The sequence below is a fragment of the Dasypus novemcinctus genome, chromosome 15 (assembly GCF_030445035.2).
Source record: "Dasypus novemcinctus isolate mDasNov1 chromosome 15, mDasNov1.1.hap2, whole genome shotgun sequence".
NCBI lineage: Eukaryota > Metazoa > Chordata > Mammalia > Cingulata > Dasypodidae > Dasypus > Dasypus novemcinctus.
In genome coordinates, this window is record NC_080687.1 from 10,609,843 (window position 1) to 10,635,474 (window position 25,632).

The window sequence follows — 25,632 nt, forward strand, 5'->3', positions numbered from 1 at the left end:
ATATCTCAGACCACCCTGTTTACCCGGGGCACAAAACCATTCTTTTAAGCCAGTTTTCTAAGCTACCAGGGCAAAACAGTGGAAAGTTTTGATCCCCATCTGAGCTTCACAATGGGGAATCATTGTTAAATTACAGCAGCTCCACCCTTGGAAATGAAGTATCCTGTAGATTTATTATCTAAATGGGCATTGTGACCAGTGAGCACAGTAGAGTGAGTGGTCCATGGTGTGAAGATTCTCATGTCCATGTATATGCGTAAGTATATGTGTATATGTGTATGTGTGTGTATATATATATCATGAGATGAGGTGAGAAAAGTGTCTTACATTCAGTAGATGCTCAAGAAATGTTAGTTGATCGCCATTACCCCAGAACTATTTTAAGTCCTAATAACTTATTTCAAAGCATTTGAGGAATAAGTATTTCGCTTTCCTTTTTCCTTATTATTTTTCCTGTTAAACTTGGCACTCCACTAATCTTTATGAGATTCTAGTTTCCTATTAACTGTAGAATAGTGATATACTTAGAGTGTCAAGTTACTTGGAAATACAGTTTCCTTATACTTCTTTCCCTTTGTTTTTAATTTCATTTGGAATGAGAAAGCAAATGGAAAATAGATTGATGCAGTGGAGACAAATTATACAGCAGAATATCTTAGCAGTTTTTCCCTGAACTTTCATGTCTGTGTATATAAATATATATAGCAGTGTCTTATAACCACTGAGTTATTTTGTTTTCTCTGTTGGAGGACAGAACGGAGAGTGCAGGGGGTATGTGTAGAGGACATATTCTTTTTGAGATCTTCTACACTGGGCACTTCGCTCACCTGGGCTTCTGGTAGTTCTTTGGAGGTCAGGTAGGTTCTCTCCAGTGAGGGTCTGGAATTCTGATATTCTAGGTCTCTCCTAAGAAAGAGTCATAAGATTTAGAAATAGTGGACGTTGGGACTCACCTCTTCTCATGAAAATGGTAGCTTCTTACCCATGGCTTGTCTTGGACGGGAGGTTCATCATCTCCACACGGATCACAAAAGTACCTGCAAGTATTGCCAGGACTTTTCACAGGAAGCTTTGTCGGATCTTTTCCAGCACATAAACAATTGCTCAGTTAGCTCTGCAGAGTTCCATGCCATAAAGAAGGGCAGAAGCTTCCAGGCTGGAAAGCTTTCAGGACAGGTGGCATCAGTTGCTCGCTGGGGCTTTAGAAAAACCTAGCACTGATCACTGACTGAGCGGCATGTTGCTTCAGGATACTCACAGAGATGAGTTAAGTACAAAATGTGTCCCTTAGATATCTGAATGAGTCAGCTTATTCCATGGGGTTTTTTGACCCACCCATTAGATCTAGATGAAATGTTTTTAATTTATAAGGGCAAATATTGAACCTTTTTTTCTAGTAGTATTTCGATACCAGGACTTATTGCCTATAAAAGTTACTTTAAAATATTAATTTCTATCACAGCTACATCAGAAAAGTATACCATGTTAATTTAATGTCTTTGTAATTACATGCCCAGCAAAATATTCTTCTGACAGAAGCAGGGACGGGGCTGGGGTAGGGAAATGACTCGGGGGACGGAGGAGATAGTGAGCACCTACCGTTCAGCAGAAGAGAGTCTCCCACAGACGCAGCTTTGAGTCACACAACGTGGCTGAGAGGGAGATGGTGGTTTTCCTCATACATACCCTTGGCTCCTAAGGTGCAGAAGATTAAGGAACCCCCAGGCCATCCAGGGAGTGGAGGAACAGAGCCCCAAACCTAGAGCTGGAACTGAGTCCAGCTTGCTCTTGGAGAGACACTCAGGTGTGTTGCTAGACTTAGTGGTAGAATTGGCAGGAATATCTCATCTCACAGATCTTTGACCCAACTTTCAAAGCTAGGGGAGCTTTCTCTTCCATCTTCTCATGATGAATCCCACTGCCTAAATGTGTTTGTTTATTTTTTTAAGAGGTACTGGGGATTGAACCCAGGATCTCGTACATGGGAAGCACGTGCCCAACCACTGAGTTACATCTGCTCCCCAATGAGAGTTTGGTTTTTTTGTTTGTTTGTTTGTTTTTAAGAGGTACCGGCAATCAGACCCAGGACCTCATATGTGGAAAGCAGGCACTCAACCACTTGAGCTATATCCGCTCCCAAATCTATTTTTTTTAAGCAAAAGTTATTCCCTAATATTGGTCCAATTACTGCACCTGCTAAGACTAACTTTCCTCCCACCCCCGCCCACCAGCCCCCACCCCTGCCTACGGAGCACTAATCCTGGGCCCCTGGGCCACTTTTCCAGGGCCTGGCAGCAACCTCAGCAGGGAGAAGAGGAGGAAGGAGAAGGGAGGGGGAGGAAGAGTGAGAGACTCCCGTGGAGCGCTACTCTGATTAGTCATAGAGCAATGAGCGCTTTAGGGGAGGCTCAACCTCTTGTAGCACCCATGGCTAAAAGAATCCTGGGATGGGGCTGTCAGAAATGGAAGGTCGGAGACCCAAGGTCGTGGGCCACCCGTCGTTTCACAGGTAAAGAGAGCTGAGCTCTGGAAAGATAGGTGACTTTTCCAGGCTCACGCAGCTGGGCGCTAGGATGGCTTTCACGATTGCCTTATATAGGCGTGGATAGGTTTTAAAGCGACTCTGCGGAGCTTCTTTCATCAAAGACAAGCCTCCCTGAGATGTGCTTGTCAAGTTGTGTAAGCGAGCAGGGCTGCTTTTTTACTGAAACATTGTAGAGGGTACTTGTAGATGGCATAAGGCAAATCAAACGGCTTCTAAAACTGACTTTGGGTCAGCGTGCGGTGATTCTGTAATTAGTTTTCCAGATGAGGAAACTAGTAGAGAAAGGGAAATGACTTGCCCCAAATATCAAGGAAACCAGGAACATTTCTTTATTTTTTATTCATGAAAAAGATCAGAAAGACTGTACGACCAGATGACCCACTCTGGTAGAAGTTCAGTATTAGAAATATTTGCTAGGTGACACTAACATTTAATCCTGAGAGTTGTTTTTTTTTTCCTTTAAACTTTTTATTTGGAAATAATTTCAAACTTACAGGGCAGTTGGGAAAATAATACAAAACCCATACAGGGAACTCCAGCCTACCCCACCCCCACTCCGATATCCACCAAATTTAACATTTTGCCACATTTGCTGTATCACGTTCTTTCTCTCTCTCCTGAACATTTGACAGGTTGTATACATCATACTCCTTGAACAAAATACTTCTGTATCTATTTCCTAAGAATAAGGATATTTACTTAGGTATCCACCTTCAGGGAAGTTATCAAGTTCAGGTATTTAACTTTTTTTTTTTAATTAAAGAAGTTTTTTTATTTTTATTTATTTATTTTTAATTTTTTTATTCATTTTAAAAAAATATTACATTCAAAAAATATGAGGTCCCATTCAACCCCACTGCCCCCACCCCACCACTACCCCCACAGCAACACTCTTTCCCATCATCATGACATATCCATTGTATTTGGTAAGTATATCTCTGGGCATCGCTGCACCTCATGGTCAATGGTCCACATCATAGCCCATACTCTCCCATGTTCCATCCAGTGGGCCCTGGGAGGATCTACAATGTCCAGTAATTGTCCCTGAAGCACCACCCAGGACAACTCCAAGTTCCGAAAATGCCTCCACATCTCATCTCTTCCTCCCATTCCCCGCACCCACAGCAGCCACCATGGCCACTTTTCCCACACCAATGCCACATTTTCTCTGTGGACCTTGGATTGGTTGTGTCCATTGCACATCTATGTCAAGAGGAGGCTTAGATTCCACATGGATACTGGATACAATCCTCCTGCTTTCAGTTGTAGGCACTCTAGGCTCCATGGTGTGGTGGTTGACATTCTTCAACTCCATGTTAGCTGAGTGGGGTAAGTCCAATAAATCAGAGCGTAGGAGTTGAAGTCTGTTGAGGCTCAGGGCCTGGCTATCATATTGTCAGTCCAGAGATTCAAATCCCCTAGATATCTCTTAAACCCCACCACCAACTACAATTCCAGTAAAGTAGCATGAAATTCTTGTAAAAAGAGATCCCATCTGTGTCCAGCTCCATCACGCAGAAACACCAGCTCCAAAGAAGGGCCAACTGACATGGCAGTGAACCCCATCTGCCATGACCATAGAACCTGTGGGTCTCTTTAGCCCTCAAAAGAACCAATACCTGGGGTTGTATCTACTTTATCTGTCTCTGAGACTCTGCTCAGGTGTGCATAAGGGCAATCCTTCTGACAACCTCCAGACTCTTTTTTAGAGAGTCATAGCCATATAAACTCATTTCTCCTTTCCATTTCCCCCTTACATTATTAGGTCAAACAGCATTTTAATCTCCTGTTATTATATGTAGACAGGGATATTCTGCTGGTCCGTGTTGAACCTTTAATTCAAGGTCATTTTCTAGTTGCATCATCAGCTGGTACTTGGTAGTGATCCCTCGGTGCCAGGGAGGCTCATCCCCAGGTGTCATGTCCCACGCTGGGGATATTTCAACTTGAGCTTTTCTCCTCCATTATTAGATCCCATCCAGGATCACATATTACATTTAATTGTCATTGTCTCTTCAGTTGCTCTTTATTTTTTAATTGTGGAGACATAGACAACATAAACTTTCCATCTCAAGCAAACCATTCAGAGAGATGAATCACATTCCCAAAGCTGTGCTACCCTCACCACCATCCATTATCAGAACTTTTCTATCACCCTAAAGAGAAACCTTGCACTCCTTTTCCCCCACCCCTCCCCAGGAACCTGTACTCTTCCCTTACTTTCTGCCTTTATGATTTTGCATGTTCTAGCTGTCTCATCATACAATTTCTATCCCTAGGTATCTACTTTTATTTCACTCAACATGATGTCTTCAAGGTTAAACCATATTCTAGCATGTATCAGAACTTCATTCTTTCTTTAAGACTGAGTAATATTCCACTGTATGTACACAGCACATTTCGTTTACCCGCTCATCTGCTGATGGACTCCTGGGTTGCTTCCACCTTTTGGCTATCGTGAATAGTGCTGCTGTGAACATTGGTGTGCAATGTCTATTGGAGTCCCTGCTTTCGGTTCTTTCGGGTACATACTTAGCAGTACAATCGCTGGGTGGTATGGTAGTTCTATAAACTGAGAGTTATTAATCATTTATTATATGTTCTTAATATAGTTGCGTTTTGAACTATGTATGACTATCGACATTCTAAATAAATGGGGGTCGATATTATTTAGGTCATTAGGTATAAAAAGGGATATTTGTGAGCAAGGTTTAGACTAGAAGAAATTTGTGAATTAAGAGAAATTCATATTAGATGTTGTGGGGTTTTTTTTGGCAGTGAAAGTTAAAGATGAAAACTCACCTATATTGAAAGACGTAACTATTTTTTTTAAAAAAAGGAGAGGACTTTGCAAATAATATATTTTAAAAATTTGTTTTCTAGGATGCAGTTCAGGTTCAAAATTCAAAGATCCTGAACTGAATTTAAAAGGCACCCAGCACGTCGTGCAGGCAGGCCAGACGCTGTATCTCAAATGCAAGTAAGTGGCTGCGTTGATTTGGGCATGATCTGGGTGCCTTTCCTGGGGCTTCTAAAACCATCCATCCAGAATCGTTGCCCTGAGAGGCAGCAGGGGCTCCTGAAAACTGCAAACTGCAGGATCCCGCCTCACCCAGACAGTGATTCACCATGGGGAGAGAATTACCTCACTCGAGGTGGGGGACAGGGGAGGGCTCCCCAAACTTTTTCGTATCGTTATTCTGAGTATCGTTTAAAGGTTTTTCTAAATGTGCTGCTTTTCCGTAAAGAGGAAGATTCCTACACATTGTGAGAGGGGCCCTCAACATAGCACTTCCTGATGAAATGCATGAGCCCCGGCCCCTGTAATTGTGTTTTCTTATCTGCCATTGCAGGGGCAAAACAGCCCACTCCTGGTCTTTGCCTCAGTGGGTGAGTAAGGAAAGCCAACGGCTGAGCATTACTAAATCTGTCTGTGGAAGAAATCGCCAGCACTTCTGCAGTACTTTGATGTTGAGCGACGCTCAGGCAAACCATACTGGCTTCTACAGCTGCAAATATTTATCTAGATCTGCTTCAAAGAAGAAGGAAACAGAATCTGCAATCTATGTATTTATTAATGGTAAGACTTCTAGTTTCCAGATTCTGCTGGTGGTGATGGTGGTGTTTTCTGCAGTGGATCAGTAAATTCATCCTGATTCTTTGGGCAGGTGGCTTTCCTAGGGAGTATGAAAGAAGTGGGCTAGGAAAAAGATTCCACCCTAGTTGTAGAAACTTGTGGAATGCACTTTTAATTTTTTTTTTTTAATCAGTTTCAGCCATAAGTTTTAAGGACCAGTAGATTCTAGGTTCATCAAGGGAGATTCTTGTCTTCAGTTTAACCACCTAAAATAAAATAGTGCCTGGCACATAGTTGGATGAATAAATGATTGACAAACATTTTAGTTTTGTTTCTTGATTTTTGAGCAACTCAAAATAGAATACAAGAATGTTTGTCCTTCAACACAAGTGCATTCTCTTATATAGCAGAATTGTAAAACATTGTGGGCTTTTCCTATTATATTAATAAATGTGACCATGTTAATGTCTATTGAATGCCAGAAAACTCATTCCACTTGATGATGGTGTAGCTCATTTTCATTAAGCAAGTATTATAATGGTGTAAGAGCTGGGAAAAAGGTAAAAATGAGTCATTTTGTGGTTATAATGTTTATAGTACTGTTTCCCTCCTTGGAGAATGAACAAAAGAAGTAATATTCAGAGGGAAGAAATGCAAATCCTTAAAGGAGTATGAATTGACAATAAGAATGGATCACTGAGAAAGAGTAAGAAACGTGACCTGCCATTTTATTTTCCCTTGAAAGGTGGGAAAAAGCCACTAGGCTCTAGAGAACATAAAGTGAAGTTAGTAGGCCCCTCAGGCACAAAATCATGTTCAAAACAAAAATCCAACCACCATCGTCAGGAGCCAGATAGACGTTGTCGTTCTACCTCCTGGTGATGTAAAGAAAGAGGCCTTAGCACTGAAGGCAGTACAACAGAATTCTGTTTTGGTGGGATTCTTTTTTACTGTGGGAAAACAAGGCAACTAGACAATGTTTTACCCAAACCCAAGATGAAATTATCCAGATTCAGGATTAGTTTTAGGAGACAAGAGAACAGTTACATGACTTTGACAGTAAGTTAGTTACCATTCTGAATTTGACCAAGCCACTTTTCTGTCCCTGCTCCTCCAAAATCCTGTCTTTTCATTTTATGCTTCTGGGGGAGGAGGGGAAATGTTTAATGTAGGAGACTGCAGCTTCCTAGCAATTTGTCATCACAGGAATGCAATCAGCTCCCTTAAAAATAAGAATCAGATATAAGCCAGGCACTTTGCTTGGGAAATTCACCCTACTTCTATGGGAAGAAAGAGAAGGTGGAAGGTAGTGAGTGAAGCAGTGGGGAGAGGGTGCAGAGTTAAAAACAGATTTTTAGAGTGGGAGTCATGCCGATCAGGGAGAAAGAAGACAACGAGCTTGATACTGGTGGGAAAGGTCACGTAAGCAGCCACCTGTTCTCTTTTCCTAACTCCATGTCATATAGTATGCTTAAAGATGTTTGCAGGGAAAGAAAGCACTTCTATTCCTGCCTCTCTGGGAGGTTGGGGGGAAAGTTCATACAAGAATTCCCATAAAACTTTCTGCTGTGGGTTTAACAGAGTCCTACTTGAGAATTAGAGATTTAAATAAATAAAAATTGCCGATTGCCTAAGGCCATTTCCTTTTTTTTCTCCCTTAAAAAATAATGTTCAGCTCTTTTCGTCTTTAACTCCCACACTTGTCAGCAGACATTCTGGATTTATGGAGCCACCAGGTTGGGCGTGCAGAGCCCCTGTTAGGCAGAAGAGAAAACTGGAGCTTAGCTATTTAAAGTTAGTTCCATGTGAGCTATACATTAGAGCAGATATGGCAGACAGTCATTATTTTGGGTGTCACACCAAATTGGTAATCTAAGCCCCACGCCAGCAAGGTCCACATCTGTCTTGATTACTCAGCACAGCACCTGGCCCATAGTAAGAATTCAATAATATTTGGTAAAGGAATACCATGTTGAAAATGACGTGGAGATAAACTCCAGGCTTAGTGGGAAATTATACCATGATTGATTATTATTGTCCATTTTGGGGTCAAGGGTGGGGAAGTAGTACCACATACTCTACAATGTTTGCTCTGTTGTCATCATTCATAAATATTACGTAAAGTTGTAAGTCCTAATACCACAAAATTCTTGCACTGTTTGGTTGGAAATTAGGAAACTGCTATTTCAAGGACTGTGTGCTTGTGAAAGGATATTATTATGGAATAATATAATACTATATGAATGTTATGTGGGCTCAATGAGAAAAATTGCTAGGAGATAGAATGAGGGTGTTTATTTTTAAATAGCACTAATACTAAAAGATGTTTGGATCAATAATGTAACTGCAGAAGAGCTACCCGAATCTTATTTCTTTGTTAATGAATTTAATCAGCAAGTATTTAGGGAACACAGGCAGTGTGCCTGAAACTTTGAGCAGTAACACCGATTTTGTCATCTCTTTCCTGGGAGAGTGATAGTGGGCTCATAATCGCACTTTGCTGGAGTCCAAGGTTGCTGTGATATGATTCATTAAGCAATTATGACATTTTCGAATATCTGGATATTTTATGCATTTCATGTTCTCATTATTTTATTAATTCTCTCTTTGAGAATTAGCTTTAGGCCTTCATTTTTGTTGAATGCTCACTGCGCTACAAGTTTAATTTTATTTAGGGCACAAATCTCTGATGACTCAGAGAATATGAGTCATCTGAATCAATAAACCCCCGGGCATTCCCTCATACCCAGCTGTGATTACTCACTCGATAGTAATGGGTTATCGTTTATTTGTTACTGTTGAATATTTACTTTAGAACACCTTACTCTGGTGGGAGGATTTTGTCCCTGATAAGCATCTGCAGATGTGTTGGCATTCATTTTGGCTTTCTTGAAAGAAGGGATGTTTAGGCAGATCTTTTGTAAAGGCAGACTTGTGTGTTATAGGGAAAGAATCAGGACTACATAGCTCTGTCTGTATAATGTCAAATGCAGTAGGTGAATTATGAACAAACTGTTGTTTGGACAGTATCGATTGCCTGCGATGCAGTAGACACAGTGCCCAACTGAACACCGATTTGGCGGTAACATCTGATGTGCAGCGTACAGAAAGATCGCTATCGTCCCTTTAAAATGACAACTTACATAAATCCACCTGACCTCTGACATAATGCATTAAGTCAAATTAATTGCCCAAGTAATTGTTTTTGCTTTACTTACAGAATTGTCTGGTTGGTTAAAATCACCCTTAATGAAATTATTTCTTATATATGTATATTTCTTTTCGTTTAAACAACTGGTTTTGTTTACTGCCACTTAATTCTCACAACAATGCGGTGAAGCTTGATTCTCTTCATTTTCCAAGTCAGAGTACTAAGCCATTTCCCATCAAAGCCGGCGGGGAGCTGTGGAAAAGTCTAGGCCACAGAGCGACGTGGTCAGATTTTCCCTTTAGGATCTCAGGGGAGAAAAGTCTGGAGGGACAAGACTGAGGCAGGGAGACCAGGAAGGGGGCTGTGGTGGGCTTCCGAGCAGGAGGGGTGGGGGCCGGAGTTCATGGTCGTAGCAGTGGGGGAAGAGGGGAGCTGATGGATTCGAGGGACTCAGTCCGTCAGTCTGTTGGATGTTGGGGTTGCGTGAGGGACACAATTCTGGAAGGGGCATCTGGGCAACTTGATTCAGGGCCCATAGCCAGGAAAAGCTTTGTCCCACTGAATTACAGTTATGTGAGGACATCTTCCTCCTCATCAGTGTCCTCTCCCCATGGACCCCTGGCTTGGTCTCAAGAAATATATTTTTTTCTTTGTTTTTTGTTTTTTTAAAAAATTTTTTAACATATGTTTTTCTAGTGAGTATAGCTGAAAATGCTATGTACTTTTTATTTATTTTTTTAGGAAATGGATTTTGTGAAAATAAATCTCCCAGCCGCCATAGCTACAAAATTCTGGGTCATAAAGAGAAACACATGTAGAGAGCTTCCTAATTCTTCTAGACCTGTGGTAATGGTGCTTCTTGGTGGACTTTCACACTTTTTCTTTCTCCCCCCGGATTACACAAACCCTCTCTACAAATCAGAGGATTTCACAGAAATTATTATTATGTGAATTGCAACTATGAAGTTAAAAAAATAAAAGGCCAGAAGAGGTTTTGAATGGTGTCCTCGGCGTATGTCCTGCCTGGTCAGTGCCTCCCCTAGAAATTAGCATCTTGATCTCCCATGTGTGAAATCAGTCCTACACCCCTACCCTGCCTTGCCTCTGTCCCCAAGCCTTTCAGGGGCTATTTAGGTATAATGTCTTCTCTTGAACAATTACACTTGGAAAGGGAAAAATATGTTTTGGTTGGGTATGTATCTTCTATTTCTTTCCTGTGAAAGAAATTCTTCTCTTTTCTCCTGTTTCTTTGTACTTGTTTTTCTCTCTGAATTGATGAAAGCAAATGGAGTTGAGCACTTTCGTAGCAAATTTCTCCTTCGTTAGTTCTCCCATATACATAAAACTGATGAGATTTGCATCACAGTTTAACTCGAGGTAGAAAAATTATCAGACACACTGGACATACAACTGAAAGGTGGTAGAAAATCTAACTACCTGGATATTCTGGAAGAGAATTATGATAATTATGCTTTCCCATAAATGTGGTTAGTGAGGAAATCTCTCCCTTGCTTTGGAAACTTGAACAAGTAAAAACCCTTAACAGCCCAGATATTTTGAGCATAATTCAATGCCCATGTTTGTTTACTGCTTTAGATTTTCTGAAGAACGTTTACTAATTATCTCTGAGACAACCCTCGTTAGTATTATTTCTTCATTTTGTATATTTGACAACAGCTCCCAGTGACCTGCCTGAGATTCACAGAGAATAAACTGCAGAGCAGGACGGAGTCCCAGGTTAGACCCCAAGGTCAGGGCTGTGTCCACTGCACTGGGGGTTCAGCCTTTGGCTTCAAGCCACGAACTAGTTGTTGATTGTTTTAATTTTTAAGAACATAGATGCTGTAGTTATTAAAGTTTTTAAACTTTCAAATTCTTTTTTTTTCCCTTTTGAGTTTAAGATGGTTGCAGAATATGTTTCTGAGCAGTAGATCTTAGAGAAACAATTCCTGATCCCAAGAGCTTTGCACTGTCTCCTGTTGGGGAGAGAGCCTTGTTCCAGCACTTTCTCCACCTCTGGTTTCACTGCTGCATTCCAGTGTCCACCACAGGAAAAAGTCACAGCTCTAGTCATCAACTCTGTTGAAATGGCTTTTAAAAATGTGCAATCCCACCCCATTAGTGGATGTGGGGTCAAATTAATGGGTGGCAACCAACATTTTTTTACAAATGAGCCAGAATAGAATGGAAAATATCCAAGTGTAGCAACTAGTAAAGATAAGTGAAACTTTTTTGTAGCACTTTTGTTTCAGTTTTATGCGCATATCGCCATCATACCCACATATACGTAAAATATATACACATCTGGATCTTACGTAAAATATAATTCTTACTGTGGAACTTGATATAAAAAACTTGAAAAATGACCAGAGTTGGCCATTTCTATGCTTTTTTATTTCAGAAAGCTGCACAGTTGTAAGCCCAGGGCATCTTTGCAGGCCCTTCCTGAGGCCTCCCCTCATGGCTGCCGATTTCTGTGAAAGGCACTCGGGCCTGTCTCTCTTGCCTGAGGTGTTTTCCCTCAGGTCTTTCCCAGGAGGCTCCATCCGCAGATTCAGTCCGTCTGCAGATCCTTCTCCACACCTGCCACCCGCCAGACCCTGTTATATCTTCTGTGGGAGGCCCGGAGAGCTCAGTGATGGTGTCCTGGCCCTTTGTGTCATTCTAGGGCCACGATTCACAGTAGATTCATGAGGATTTTGAAGTGTGCAAGTTCACTTTTTTTTTTTTTTAAATAAAAAGGATAACCAAATTGTTGAAAAGCGGGCCCCTCCGGGGTTGGCTCTTGGGTGTAGAGCAGCGTACAATAGCGTTCTGCTCCAGGGCTGCCTTGCCTTACGCTCCCTCCCAGGGCTGTCCCAGTGTGGGGCCCACAGAAGGTGCTTGGCTGGGTTGTGGCTGTGCAGTTGGTGCTTCTTGCCAGATTTGCCAGGTGGGTATGTCGAGTCCAGTAGGTGCGGCCGTTAGAACAAGTAGGGGCAGCAGTGGAAAGAGGAGCGACCTGCGGGTTTGCTCAGAGAAGCCTTGCTACCTCCACACTTTCCCCTGTGGTGATGTGAAGGGCACCTGTAAGGTAGGAACGCACCAGGAGGCCAGCCTTTCATCCCAAACCGAGAGGAAGTGGGGATGTGCCGGCTTCTTAGTGGCCCTGTCAGGCACACCATGTCACTCACTGTGACGTGACCGTGATGGGGCGGGAGGAGCCTCCCGTGGCCAGGCAGGTTTCCCAAGCCCCTACAGAGAAAATATTGTTTGTATTTGTAAGAATTCTCCTATGAGGAAAAACAGGCTAAATAAAACACTTTACCTTTTGTAGACAAAATAGCAATTGAACCCACAAAAAAGGGAAACTCTCACGTTAGTTGACTGCCTTCTTTGGGGCTGGGTTTCTTAACAAATCTCTGGCATCGTCTGCTATTGCTCGGTTAATCTCTAGAGTTGCACCAGTTTTAAATTTCAGTTTTCCACATGTGCTTGTTCTCCCCTTCCCCCACCCCTCCCTTTCTCATTTCCCCTCTATCCCTAGCTACTTGGCTCTGACAGTTCATTTTCTGAAGCCTGGGTTTTTTCTAGGAATCTTCCAGGAAGAATTGGCTTCCAGCGTTCTGGGCTCTGGGACTGTTTAAGAATCCTATCCTAGTGGTCACTTCAGTCCAAAGTTATTGAGATGCAAACTTTAATTAAAGTCACCTGGCATCACCAGCAAAGCAGCAACTGCAGACAGATTGGGTACGAGGGCATGTTTGTCCTTTTCACATCATTACATGATGGCTTTGCTCAGGAGACCGATGAACATGTTGGGGTGAACAGAGTTTGGACTCTCAGCCTCCCAACAGCATGTCTGGAAACCCAGGTGGGTGGCAGGCTGAGGCTGGCTAGCATTTGCAGAATTCTGCTTCACATGACCTTCTATGAAGAAGGAAACTTTCTGGCCTGTCTCTGCATGCAGCTTCATTAGAAATCTAGTACAAGGTCAGGTGGTGCTGAATTTTATTTTTTTCTTCAAGAGAAGGAAAACAAATATTTCTGGGGTTTAAAATCTACATTGACGGCATTATTAATGGGAATTGCAGAGTTTTCCTGGGGAAGCAGACCCCCCCTACAGCCCGGGTGCACTGCCTCTGGGGCTAAAGCCCAGGAGATTATCCATTCTCTCCATCACGGAGGGATAGCTGATTAGGACCACATGGCCAGAACACTGAGAGAAGGAGCTCGGCTCTTAACCATTCTCCTTTCTAGTTACAGGAAAATTGGGTGGAAAGCATCTTGATAGCTCTAAGCCCCATCATGTCACATTTCCTTCTAGAAACATTTTTGCCATTAGACATCAAAGGGGCCTTGACTGTAGGAAACACCTCCGTGTGATTGGAACAGAAGCCACTTTTCTTGGTAGGTTGTTGGCAGCCAGGAACACTGCACCTTCTTTCCTGAGCCCCTGCCCCAGACCTTGTATTCCCTTAGCATGTTCCCAGGAATTTCATCCTAAGCACTCGATGCCAGCTGTTTTGGCTGCTCCGTCTGAGGGCGAACACTTCCTGATGTTCCGTAGGATCCAGAACAAAAGTTGGCCTGCCAGCTTTCTAGAGACACATTGCTAGCGGCAACTTAATTATGTATCACTGGTCATTTATCAGAACTACACTAGTACTCAAAAATAATCAGAATGAACATAGTCTTGAAAGAGCCCCAACAGCTCAACCTACAACTATGAAAAGTTGATGACTGGGAGAGAAATATAAAATCTCAAGAGGGCAACCAGGTCCAAAGACAATGAAATTGAGCATACCCTCTCATTTCCCTTCCCTCCCCCCCCCTCCCCACCATCAGGAAGTGTAGCAAATAGGAGACTGAAACTTTATGCTTTTAAGGATTTTTTAAAAAATTGCTTCATTTTTTAAGCAAGGAGTTGTTCAGGAAAAATCCCCTTAAACTGAACAGCTTTAAAGTTTCTGACATGTCACAATTTTATTTAGCAATGATCATGAAGTGCCTGCCCTGCCCAGAGGTGCAGAGGTGATGTCTTTTCATCTTTAAGCCTCGCAGTTCTGGTAGTCTACGGTTTCCTTGACTATTTAAAAGGTTTGTGTCATGTGATGCATTTTTTTGCTGGGTTGCTGTGCTCTTCAAAAGCAGTGACTTACTGAAGCAATCAACACCCCTCCCTTCCTTCCTTCATCCAATATAACTAATAAGCTGTAGTTGAAACATGTGATCTGGGTATCAGATGGTGTTCAGATCCCTGTTTTGGTGCATGCTGGGCCTCTGGCTCTGGACCAGCTCCTGACTGAGGTGGTGAGCGTTTAGGTCGGTCCTACTGTGCCGTGCTCCACTGGGAAGCCCTTTGTGTGTGTTAACAGATTGTATCCTCACAAGGGCCCTGGGGAGTCGTGCTAGCACTTTCATCTCCAGTTCACAGAGAAGTGATTTGCCTGTGGTCAGTACACGGCAGAGAAGGCCAGGAGCTCGTAGCCTTGAGGAGGTGGTCAGGAGCTGAAAGCATCCAGCTCAGCATCCGACTTGCTGGAAGCACTATAGAAGTGTATGCTAGAATGATTGTTGGTATCATCTTCTGAGCATCTGGGCCCCTCATCTGAAAGATGAGAACAGTATCCCCTCCAGGGGTTGTTAGGAGATTAAATGAGCATATGTGGCCAAGTGCCTACAGTTTGGGAGTAATAGTAGGAATTCCTGAGGTGTGAAAGGCTCTGGGCCAGGGAGAGCAGGAAGTCTGAGGGTAACATCCTCAACCTTTAAGGGGCCTTCAAATTGATAGGTCAAATAAAATAGGTTCAGTGAAACATATTACAGAGCAATACTGGAAAAAGCAGTTTAGAGGGCTATAGGCCAAGGACGCTCCACCTGGAATGTTCTTCAGCCTTCCCTGCTGCTCGCCCTAGCTCTTCTGCTTATTCTTACTCATTTTTCAGGTCTCGGGTTAAACATCAGGCCCTCTGGAAAGCCTCAAACTGCCCCTAATCTAGGTTTGGTGCTTCTCCTGACTGTCACCTTTCCCACGGGCCTTACTTCTCATGAGCTCTGTGAGGACCAGGACTGAGTCTGTCTTGCTTACCCTGAGGGGTCTGGTCAGTAGAAGGTGGATGTGGCTCAACAGATAGAGCTTCCGCCTACCATGTAGGAGGTGCAGGGTTCGATACCCAGGACCTTCTGGCCCGCGTGGCGAGCTGGCCCACGTGGAGTGTTGCCGCGTGCAAGGAGTGCACCACACACAGGGATGGCCCCCATGCAAGGAGTGCAGCCCCATGCAGGAGAGCAGACCGCCCAGGAGTGGTGCCGCCCACACAGACAGCTGATGCAGCAAGGTGGCGCAACAAAAAGAGATGCAGAGAAGAGGCAATATGAGACAAAGCGAAGTAGGGAGCTGAGGTGGAGCAAGAGAATGATCGCCTCTCTCGCACTCCGGAAGGTCCCAGGATGGGTTCCCGGAGCTGCCTAATGAGAATACGACAGACACAGGAGAACACACAGCGAATGGACGCAGAGAGCAGATAATGGAGGGTGGGGGAGAGAAATAAGAATAGTTAAGTAAATAAAATAAAATTTAAAAATAGGAGATGCTCAATAAATGGGATAGCTCTGATTGAAAGAAAGAAGCATGGGATTCTTATTTGATATTAGTCTTACCAGGCCTCTTAGATTTGATTAGGAAGTCAAGGGCAGCCTGAGGAAATGAGCCAAACTGGGGGGTAAAAATTCTTATCACATGAGAGAATCATGATCCAAAAAATGTCCAAGACTGGAACAGTGAACTGAGATTCACAATAATAGATTTTACAGGAATAAATGTAAAAGCCTGTATTTGGTTTGGAAAAGCAGCTAACTTCTCTAGGACCTTACGGGGGAAGATACGGCTGAGAGGGCATGTGTGGAAAAGTCAGTGGGGCAGTGCGGCTTCCAAGAAAGCAAGGGCATTCTTGGGCTGCATTAATAAATATCAAGTGCCAAGAGTAAAGGTGGTACTGATGTCACTGTTCAGTTTGCACTTCAAGAGGGACGTTAAAAATGGGAATTCTTTGAGAAGAGAGTAATTGGGATGGTTCAAGGGCTCAAGGTCAAGACGCGCTGGCTCAGAACATAGCCTCTGGAGCTAGAGGACCTGGCTCTGAATTCCAAGCCCATCTCGCTGTAGTTTGGGCAAGTTATTAAACCCCACTAAACTTCATTTTCCTCATCTGTAAAATGGGTGCCTGCCGTATAGGGTTATGAGCATTGACTTAAAATTTCTTTATTTTCATTGGTAAGGAATGGTTGAAGGGACAGAAATATTTAATCTGAAAAAGTAAGGGAAAATGGGAGAAGCAAGTAGGACAACCTTTTAAGGTTTTCTCAGGTCAGAAAAAGATGAGTCTTCCTATTTTTAATCCTAGATGGCAGAACTGCTATCTAAGAATGAAAGAAACCAAGACAGGCAGATTTCAGCCTGAATCAGGAAATACTTTCTAACAGTCAGAGCTATCCCAAAGTGGAGTGAGCTGTCTCGGGAGATGGTGAGTTCCTCGTGCACCTCCATCTCGGCCGTCAGTATAGGAAGGTGCTCAGTGGGTGGGATTGCACGATTGACTACCCCAGGGCCTTTGCAGCAGTGAGAGTCAGTGAGTACCTGGCATGGATCACTGTCTGCCGAAATCTGCCTCAGGCTCATTACATACACCGTCACCTTTCATCCTCACAACAGCCCGGTGAGATCAGTGATGCTATCGCTCCCCTTTTACTGAAGTGTTGGAGAAATTCAGGAACTTGTTTAAGGTTGTACACTTTGTAAATGATCAAGTCGAACTTTGGGCTCAGGTCTGGTAGATTCTGAAGCCCCTGCTTTTTCCAACCCACTCTTGCTGGGATTTCCACACCAACTACCCTGGGAATCTGTGTGCAATATACAAAGGTGGGGCAGAGTTGCCAACTGGGAATGTGTTGGCCAGATTCGGCTGGCACACGTTTTTGAGTAGCAGGCATAGTGCTCTGGGCTGCCAACTCTTCATAATTGGAAGAATTAACTAAAAAATCTGATTTCCTACTTACCTTTAAAAATTGGGAAACCTAGCCACACTGGCTGTGTTCCCACATGGTAAGTGGCTGGAGCAAGCAGGGAATGCCCCTTCCATGCAGGCCCCCACGTTCTCGACTGCCACCACCCTTTCTCTCTCTCATCTCATCATATTCCTTCCCTCTCCAGCCCCAGGGGGTTGTCAGTGTGCTCTCCAAGGGTGAACATTTCAAATCACTCTCTGTTGAAGCATGAGCTGGGGAATTGCAAGTGCTTATCACGCTTCATAGATGAGGAAGCTGCGACCCGAGGGTTCCGTGGTGCAGCAGAAACGCTGGCTCCCAACTCCTGCTACTCAAGGCTCTGAAGGGAACATTCTTGCGGGAATATAGAGGTTGATCTGTAGAAGAACTCAGGCTCCCAGCTAGAGAGGAGTCTGGCCAAAGCACCCTCGGGGCTTGAGGAGGGTTTCACCCTTCTAACTGATTCTGTCTCTAGTCTCTGGCACACAGGGCTTGCTCTGGTTTGACTGCCCTGGGTTCTCAGGTGGTTGTCACAGATGCTCCCAGAGTCCTCAGTGCCTGAGAGCACATTGCTGAGCTGAGTCTCCGACGACTCAAACTTTATTCAGAGACTTGCTCATCAGTAATCGCACCTGGAAGTTCTGCCAGAAGGTCCTCTCTGGCACCTCATTTCCCCTACCAGGTGGGGATATTTGAAGTCATTGTCACATGGTGCCATTCAGAAGTATCAGGGCCAGGCTTGAGGGTGGTAGAGGTCCAGGAGACAAGAAACCTGAGTTCAGTTTTGGCCACCAGTAGAATTCCTGTGCTTGGCGGAAGGGCTCTCCATCCCCTGGACCTCGGGTTCCTCATCTGTAACATGAGGGGCAGCAGTGGCGAATCTGTGAAGTCCCAGAAGAGTTTTATAATATCATCATTCAGGAGCAGCGCTGGGAGTACCAGGACTTGGGACACGGCCAAAAATCTTCACAGTAGAAGAATGAGTTATAGTAGTCTGTTAACCTCCTGGCTTCTTCCTTTCTCCTTCATTTCTTTTATATTTGTATACATTTTATGAGAAAAGTTGTAAATTTACAAAACAGTCATGCACAATGTGCAGAATTCCCATACACACCCCTCCACCAGCACATTACATTGTTGTAGAACATTCGTTACCAATTATGAGCACTTCCTCAGACTATTAGCACTAACTATGGTCTATAGCATACATTTTGGTATATTTTTTCCATCCCCCCCCCCATTATTAACACAGTACCTTTGACAGTGATGCAAAAATATAACAGTAGTGCTTGTTTATCTACAGACCTTAAGTTACATTAATTGTATTTCCCCCATGGATCTCCATATTCTTACCACCTTGTAGTAGTGATAAGTATTTTAGTTCATAGAAGAACATTCTTGTATTTGTACTATTAACCACAATTTTTGTCCACCTCTGCGTTCACAATTATTCAGTCCCTAGGTTATTCTCTAGTTTTTTTTCAATTGACATTTCTATCCCTAGACAACCCCTTTCAACCACAATCCCATTTATAAACCAGCTGTGTTAGTTCACTCACTATAATGTGTTACCATCAACTCTATCCATTTCCACACGTTTACAGTCAAGCAAATGAAAACTTCTATGTACATTAAGCATCTCAGAACTCATCCTGTCTCCTAGTAGCCTATACTCTAGGTTTTAACTGCATGTGTTTATTCCTCATATTTGATTCATTATTAGACGATACAATACTGGTCCTTTTGTATCTGGCTTGTTCTCCTTCATTTCTCCCCTTTAGACCTATAATTATTGGTGCCAGCCTCTGCCTGCCAAGAGCACTACTGAGGATGGAGTCAGTCCACTCCCACTTTTTTCTCGCCTCATCAGCTCTCTGAGTGCTGCTGACTGGCTGCTAGGTGCAGCTCTGGGCTAGTCAGTGGACTGAGAGCATTGCTTCTCCCAATCCCCAAACGCTAGGTGCCTACATTTTTTTTTTTTTAGATTTATTTATTTATTTATTTAATTCCCCCCCCTCCCCTGGTTGTCTGTTCTTGGTGTCTATTTGCTGCGTCTTGTTTCTTTGTCCGCTTCTGTTGTCGTCAGCGGCATGGGAAGTGTGGGCGGCGCCATTCCTGGGCAGGCTGCTCTTTCTTTTCACGCTGGGCGGCTTTCCTCACGGGCGCACTCCTTGCGCGTGGGGCTCCCGCACGCGGGGGACACCCTTGCGTGGCACGGCACTCCTTGCGCGCATCAGCGCTGCGCATGGCCAGCTCCACACGGGTCAAGGAGGCCCAGGGTTTGAACCGTGGACCTCCCATATGGTAGACGGACGCCCTAACCACTGGGCCAAAGTCCGTTTCCCATAGGTGCCTATATTTTGAGAAACAAATTCATAGGAGGTGTGGAGGAGGAGAGACTGACCCCGGGTCCCTGCTGTCTTTTCTCCCTCTTCTCTTCAGTTCTCTTGCTATTCGGTCACTGTGATGAGAGGGGCAATAGGCCTCCAAAGGACAAGGCAGACCTGCATCTCCTCTGAAGAAAGGTTGGTAGGGAGAGTGTTTCTAGAAAGAGACATTTTTGTTTGGTACAAACAAAATACACAAATAGTAATAACTTTTACTTTTAGAAAGGTATCTGTGAAGCTTGAAACACAATGGCTTTTCTCTATTTACCTAACAGAGAAATATTTGTGTAAGCTTTAAGTGTCTCAGTGGCCAAATCCGGCACCTGATAACCATCAGTCCATTTCCGTGAGATTTGTCATCACAGTTAAATGTAGTTACCAATCAACCAATGGTGGTGAGAGTTGCTGTAGTTATAGGCTTGGTGATAAATTAGAGCTGGGATTTTTATGATATTTGGGTAAGCATAGGCAGTGAGGTGCACACCTGGTGAGATGTGTAATGCTCAGATATACCAGGCAAGTAACTTCTAGAAGGAGGTGGAGAGGTGTCCTTAGGCTCCCCACTAACCCGGGCTGCCAAGGGGCAATGGAAGGGCGTATGATTACTGTGACATGAGGAAATGCATTTTTTTTTTTTGGGTAGATTCAGAGAGGGGACAAGAGGGAAAGGCTGCAAGGAACCCATAAGGTGAGGAGTTTGTATTGGAATGTCTTCAAGACAGTCCAGCTCAGAGACAGTGGGTCAGCGGTTCTTAGGTAAAGCCCAAAAGTTGTTTCCTTTTTTAAAAAAATCATGTCTTTATTGAGATATAATTCAGATCCCATATGTCTCACCTATTTAAAACGCACAATTCAGTGTTTTTTTTGTATATCGATAGACATGTGCAACCATCGCTGCAGTCAGTTTTAGAACGTTCATCACCCAGGAAAGAAACCCCATATCCTTCAGTCATTTGCACCCCGTCCCCTCCATCCCTCTCCTACCCTAAGCAATCACCAAGCTAGTTTCTGCCTCTGGATTTGCCTATTCTGGATGTTCCACATAAATGGAATTATAGTCTTTGTAGTCTTTCGTGCCTGGCTTCTTTCCCTCAGCATGCTTTCAAGGTCCATCCATGTTATAGCGTGGATAGTATTTCATTCCTTTTTATGACTGAAAAATATTCCATTGTGTGTATTTACCACATTTTGATTATCCATTCATCAGTTGATGTAATTTGGGTGGTGTATATTTTTTTAGCTGTTATGAATAATGCTCCTTAAGCATTCATGTACAATTTTGGGGGTAGACTTAATGTTTTCATTCTTCTTGGGTACATAACTAGGAGTGGAATTACTGGATGCCATGGTAACTCTGTGTTTAAATGTTTGAGAGATTTCACTATTTTACATTACTATCAGGGACATATGAAGGTTCCAGTTTCCCCATATCCTCACCAACACTTATTACCTGTTTCTGATTACAGCCATCCTGGTATCTCATTGTGGTTCAGTTTGCACTCCCTGAGGACTAAATGATGTCGAGCATCTCTTTGAGGGCTCGGCCAGTTCTATGTCTTTGGAGAAATGTCCTTTCAGTTCTGTTTTTTAAATTGGGTTGTCTTTTTATTACTGGGTTTTATTAAAGAGCTCTTTACATATTCTAGATACAAGTCCCTTATCATATATGTAATTTGGAAATATTTTCTCCCATTCTGTGGTTGTCTTTTTACTTTGAGAGTGTCCTTTGAAGCACAAAGATTTTAAATTTTGATAAAGTCCAATGTATCGATTCTTTTTCTTTTATTGTTTGTACTTTTAGTGTGATATCTGAGAATCCATTGCCAGATACAAAATCATGAAGATTTACCTCTATGATTTCTTCTAAGGGCTTTAAAATTTTAGCTCTTAACATTTAGGTCTTTGATCCATTTCAAGTTCATTTTTCTATATGGCGTGAAGTAAGGATACAGTTTCTTTTTTTTTTGCATGTGCAGTTTCCTAGGACCATTTATTGAAAAGACTGTTCTTTCTCCCCACTGAATGGTCTTGACACTTTGTCAAAAATCAGTTGACCATAGACACATGGGTTTACTTCTAGACTCTCAATTCTATTCCATTGATGACTGTGTCTCTGTCCTTTTGCCAAGACCACACTGATTTGATTACTGTTGCTTTGTAGTTCTAGTAGTAAGTTTTGAAATCAGGAAGTGTGAATCTTCCAACTTTGTTCTTTTTCAAGATTGTTTTCACTATTCTGGGTCCCTTGCAATTCCATATGAATTTTAGAATCAGTTTAGGAGTTCCTATAAAGAAGCTAGCTGTTATTCTGGTAAGGATTGCATTGAATCTGTAGATTAATTTTGGAGCTATTGACATCTAACCAATATCAAGTCTTCTGATCTGTGAATATGGAATTTTTTCCCATTTATTTAGATCTTTAATTTATTTCAACAGTGTTTTGTAATTCAGAGTAGAAGTTTTATACTTCTTTTGATAAATTTACTCCTAAATACTTCATTCTTTTTGATGCTATTGTAAATGGAATTGTTTTCTTTTTTTTTAAAGATTTATTTATTTATTTATCTCCCTCCCCCCCCAGTTGTCTGTTTGCAGTGCACGGGAATCTGTGTTTCTTTTTGTTGTGTCATCTTGTTGTGTCAGCTCTCCATCTGTGTGGTGCCATTCTTGGGCAGGCTGCACTTTCTTTTGCGCTGGGTGGCTCTCCTTATGGGGCGTACTCCTTGCGTGTGGGGCTCCCCTAGCGGGGGACACCCCTGTGTGGCACAGCACTCCTTGTGCACATCAGCATTGCACATGGGCCAGGTGCACACGGGTCAAGGAGGCCTGGGGTTTGAACTGCGAACCTCCCATGTGGTAGATGGATGCCCTAACCACTGGGCCAAGTCCGCTTCCCTGGAATTTTTTCTTAATTTCATCTTCAGCTTGCTCATTGCAGTAGTATAGACATATGATTGCTTTTTGCATATTGATCTTGTATCCTGCAACCTTGCTGAACTCGGTTATTAGTTCTATTTCTTTTTTTAGTGGATTTGTTAGGGTTTTCTATGGACAAGAACATGTCATCTGTGAGGAGAGATGGTTTTACTTCTTCCTTCCCAATCTGGATGCCTTTTGTTTCTTTTTTTCTTGCCTCATTTTCCTTCTAGAGCCTCTAGCACAATATCGAATAGATGTGGCGAGAGCAGAGATCCCTGTCTTAGGGGGAAGCATCCAGTCTTTCAACATTATGAGTGATGTTAGCTATGGGTTTTTTTAAGAAGTCCTTTATTAGAGGAGGAAGTTCCCTTCTTTGTTTGTTGAGTGTTTATGTCATGAAAGGCTGTTGGATTTTGTCAGATACTTTATCTGCATCTATTGAGATGATCGTGGGTTTTTGTTTTCATTCTTTTGATGTGGTATATTACATTGATTTTGGATGCTATATCAATCTTGCACATCTGGGATAAAATCACTTGGTCATGGTGGACAATTTTTTATATATGTTTATTATTTTGTTGAGGATTTTTGAGTCTACATTCATAAGAGATACTGGTCTGTCGTTTTCTTATGATGTTTTTGGCTTTGTGAACAGGGTAATACTGGTTTTAAAGAGTTATTTGGTAAATGTTTTTCTATTTTTTGGAAGAGTTTGTGAAGAATTGGCATTAGTTCTTCTTTAAATGTTTAGTAAAATTCACTAGTGAGCCATTTGGGCCTCTTTCATGACTAATTCTATCTCTTTACTTGTTATAGGTCTCTTCAGATTGACTCATTCTTGTTGAGTCAGTTTTGGTAATCTGTGCTTTCCTAGGAATTTGCCCATTTTATCCATTATCTAATTTATTGGCATACAAAGATTCCTTTATTTTCCTTTTGAGATTTGTAATGTTGGTAGCAATGTCTACTCTTTCATTTCTGATTGTAGTCATTTGAGTTTTTCTCTCATTTCCTTGGTCAATCAATCTAAAATTTGTCAATCGTGTTGATCTTTTCAAAGAGCCAGCTTTTGGTTTCATTGATTTTTCTCTGTTGTTTTTCTGTTCTCTAGTTCATTAATTTCCATTCTAATCTTTATTATTTCCTTCCTTCTGCTTACTTTAGGCTTAGTTTTCTGTTCTTTTTTCCAGTTGTTATAATGTGGAAGTTTGTGTTACTGATTTATTTCTTTTCTTTTACTAGAAGCATTTATAGCTATAAAATTTCCTCTAAGCAATGTTTTAGCTGTATCCCATAAATTTTGGTAGGTTGTTTCTCTTCATAGTTCTTTCAACTCAAAATATATTCTGATTTCCCTTTTTGATTTCTTGATTCATTGGTTATTTAAGAGTGTGTTTTTTAAACACCACATGTTTGTGAGTTTTCCAAATTTCTTTCTGTTATTGATTTCTAATTTCATTCCCTTGTGGTCAGAGAACATGCTTTTTATTATATCTATCCTTTTAAATGTATTACCATTTGTTCTATGGTCTAACATGTGGTCTGTCCTAGAGAATGTTCCGTGTGCACTTGAGAAGAATGTATATCCTGCTGTGATTGGTAGAGCATTCTCTAGATGTCTGTTAGGTCTACTTGGTTCATAGTATTACTCGGGTCTCTTTCCTTTCTGATATTCTGTCTGGTTGTTCTATCCATTATTGAAAGTAGAGTATTGGCATCTCCATCTATTATTGTTGAATCATCTATTTCATTTTGTCAATTTTTGCTTCCTGAATTTTGGTGTTCTTTTGATAGGTACATAAATGTTTATGATCATTATATCCTCCTAATGGATTGACCATTTTATCAATATAAAGTGTTCCTCTCCATCTCTAGGAAAGTTTTTTTGTTCTAAAGTCTGTTTTGTCTGATACTAGTATAGCAACTCCAACTCCCTTATGGTTGCTCCAAAACTCTGTTTTGAATTATCAAAGACTTTGATGGGCAGCCTAAGTCATTGAAGAACTTGCCTCTTTTTCTTTTGGTTCTCCTATTTCCAATGAAATATTTCACCAACAAACAAACTCTCCTTGAGTGCTAGGCTTGGTTTACAACATGAAGACGTGCCTGATGTGAAAACTGCAGAATTGGTTAATTAGATTTTATTGCTGTGCCCCTCATCCTCAAGAAATTACAATCATACCCACCTTTAAAATATCTACTAGGGACCTTCATGACCAGGACTTAGAGGTAAGGAAAAGAAAATCATAGGAAAAGGAAATCAGGATAAAGTTTATAAAAATGTAAGAATATACACGTGCCAGGAAAAAGATGTTTATTCTTTTCAAGATAGAGAAGCTCTCTAAGTTCATAGGGTCATTCCCTTGCTCCAAACCCAGCAGGGGATCTCCCAGGTGGTGTTCACAGGAAAATGGAGCAAAATGACGGGGACAGGCTGGGACCTTCTTGGTCTGTGCATCGTAATGTGCCGATGTCGATTACAGATTTTAAAAGGAAAAGACACTTTTAAAAGAATAGAAGCAATTCCATTCTGAGCAAGGGTCCCTGTTTGATCTTTCTCTGTGTCAGAGTCTGCTTGTCGTTCTGAAGAATGAGTGACAGCTCAGGAACTTCCATTGGGTGGGAAAACCTCCCGTTCTCTGCCAGTTTCCTGTTACTGCTTTGAGCGCAAGGAGTTCAGAGGGACGAGGCTGGTGTGACCTCTGCCTCGTTGTGTGTTGGCACGGACCCCTGGTGACAGTGTGTCTGAGACGCCGGGACACCGGCAGCCTCTGGAACAGCTCTTCCTCTCTTCCTCACTCTTTCAACAACCAACCAGTTGGGTCTCAGGAAACCACTCTGCAGTGCAGGCTGGGTTTGAAAGTCATTTTTAATTTTATGACAAAGACAAATGTGTCCTGTGGGAGTCCTAAGTGGTTTTATGGGTATTATTAATGGAATCATGACCTCGTCTGTATCTATATCCTACAAAACAAAAAGTATTTGTAGAGTAATATGGCAGGCAAGTTCATTCTTAGCCTTTCCTTGT

General features: G+C 42.3%; 1 protein-coding gene across 1 annotated transcript in view; it reads left to right on the forward strand.

The window, feature by feature from the left end:
• The window catches only part of FLT1 (fms related receptor tyrosine kinase 1), a 176,964-nt gene that overhangs the window by 24,047 nt on the left and 127,285 nt on the right, over positions 1–25,632 (forward strand). The window contains exons 2-3 of the mRNA XM_058277019.1: positions 5,429–5,525; positions 5,899–6,125. Of these exons, the coding sequence (XP_058133002.1) occupies positions 5,429–5,525; positions 5,899–6,125 (324 nt within the window). The remainder of the gene's footprint in view (positions 1–5,428; positions 5,526–5,898; positions 6,126–25,632) is intronic.